Source organism: Mus pahari, chromosome 3 (assembly GCF_900095145.1).
Source record: "Mus pahari chromosome 3, PAHARI_EIJ_v1.1, whole genome shotgun sequence".
In the NCBI taxonomy this organism is placed as follows: Eukaryota; Metazoa; Chordata; class Mammalia; order Rodentia; family Muridae; genus Mus; species Mus pahari.
The window spans coordinates 72853960-72855351 of NC_034592.1; the positions used below are offsets into that span (position 1 = coordinate 72853960).

The following is a 1392-nucleotide window of genomic DNA, read 5'->3' on the forward strand; positions in this document are numbered from 1 at the left end:
AATGCCAATCATCCAATGTCAGAAAGAGACATGAATCAAATATACAAGGCCATCTTTAGTTCCTGGCATCCACAAAAATCTGAATTATATCTCTCAAATATTGTTTCTTTACTAGCCTGTTTAAAATCATTAATAATCTTATTCTGAATTAGCTCACTATTTCCACCTGTACTATATTTTTAAGACTTTGATTTCTCAAAAAAGGTAAAAACTACATAATCATGGAATTTACAGATGGAAACTACACCTTGGTCACCGAATTTATCCTGTTAGGATTTCCAACACGGCCTGAACTCCAGATCATCTTGTTCCTTGTCTTTCTATCGTTATATGGCATGATTTTGATAGGGAATATTGGCTTGATGTTGTTAATTAGGACGGACCCGCACCTTCAAACTCCTATGTACTTTTTCCTCAGCAACCTCTCCTTTGTAGACCTTTGTTATTCCTCAGTCATCGTTCCCAACATGCTTGTCAATTTCCTCTCAGCAAAGAAATCCATCTCTTACCTTGGTTGTGCGCTGCAGTTTTACTTCTTCTGCACATTTGCAGATACTGAGTCCTTTATCTTGGCTGCTATGGCCTATGATCGCTACGTTGCCATCTGCAATCCTTTGTTGTACACAGTTGCAATGTCCAGGAGTCTCTGCATATGGTTAATTGTGCTGTCATATGTTGGTGGCAACATGAGTTCTCTGGTTCACACATCTTTTGCCTTTATTTTGAAATATTGTGACAAAAATATCATTAATCATTTCTTCTGTGACCTCCCTCCTCTGCTGAAGCTTTCCTGTACAGACACATCCATTAATGAGTGGCTACTTTCCACTTATGGGAGTTCTGTGGAGGTTATCTGCTTCTTCATCATCATCATCTCCTACTTTTTCATCCTTCTCTCAGTCTTGAAGATCCGCTCTACAAGTGGGAGAAAGAAAACCTTCTCCACGTGTGCCTCTCACCTGACCTCTGTGGCCATCTACCAGGGCACACTTCTCTTCATTTATTCTCGGCCCAGCTCCCTCTACTCCCCCAATACTGATAAAATCATCTCAGTGTTCTACACCATTATCATCCCAGTGTTAAACCCATTGATTTACAGTTTGAGAAATAAAGACGTAAAGGATGCTGCCAAGAAAGCTCTAAGGTCTAAAATAAAATCCCCATGACAATAAAGCCTTTAAGATTCATCTCATCTCAGCTACAGATACCTATGTGACAACACCAGCAGCAGATATATAAATATTCAACTGACACAACCATTCAAACATTTGTTCAATAACATAGTCAAATGCATTTCATAATCCCAACTCATGGTACACTTTAAGGTGTTAAAAGGAAAGCTAGGTGTGATATGGTACATCATAGCAATTCAAAGGTTCAGGTGGCAGGGGT

The 1392-nt window shown here is 39.2% G+C and overlaps 1 protein-coding gene across 1 annotated transcript; it reads left to right on the forward strand.

Annotated features, from left to right (window-relative positions):
• Window positions 1–221: 221 nt before the first annotated feature.
• LOC110319494 (olfactory receptor 5I1) lies at window positions 222–1166 on the forward strand. The gene has a single exon (XM_021194989.1). It carries the CDS (start codon window positions 222–224, stop codon window positions 1164–1166), a length of 945 nt encoding a protein of 314 aa, XP_021050648.1.
• The last annotated feature ends 226 nt before the right edge of the window (window positions 1167–1392 follow it).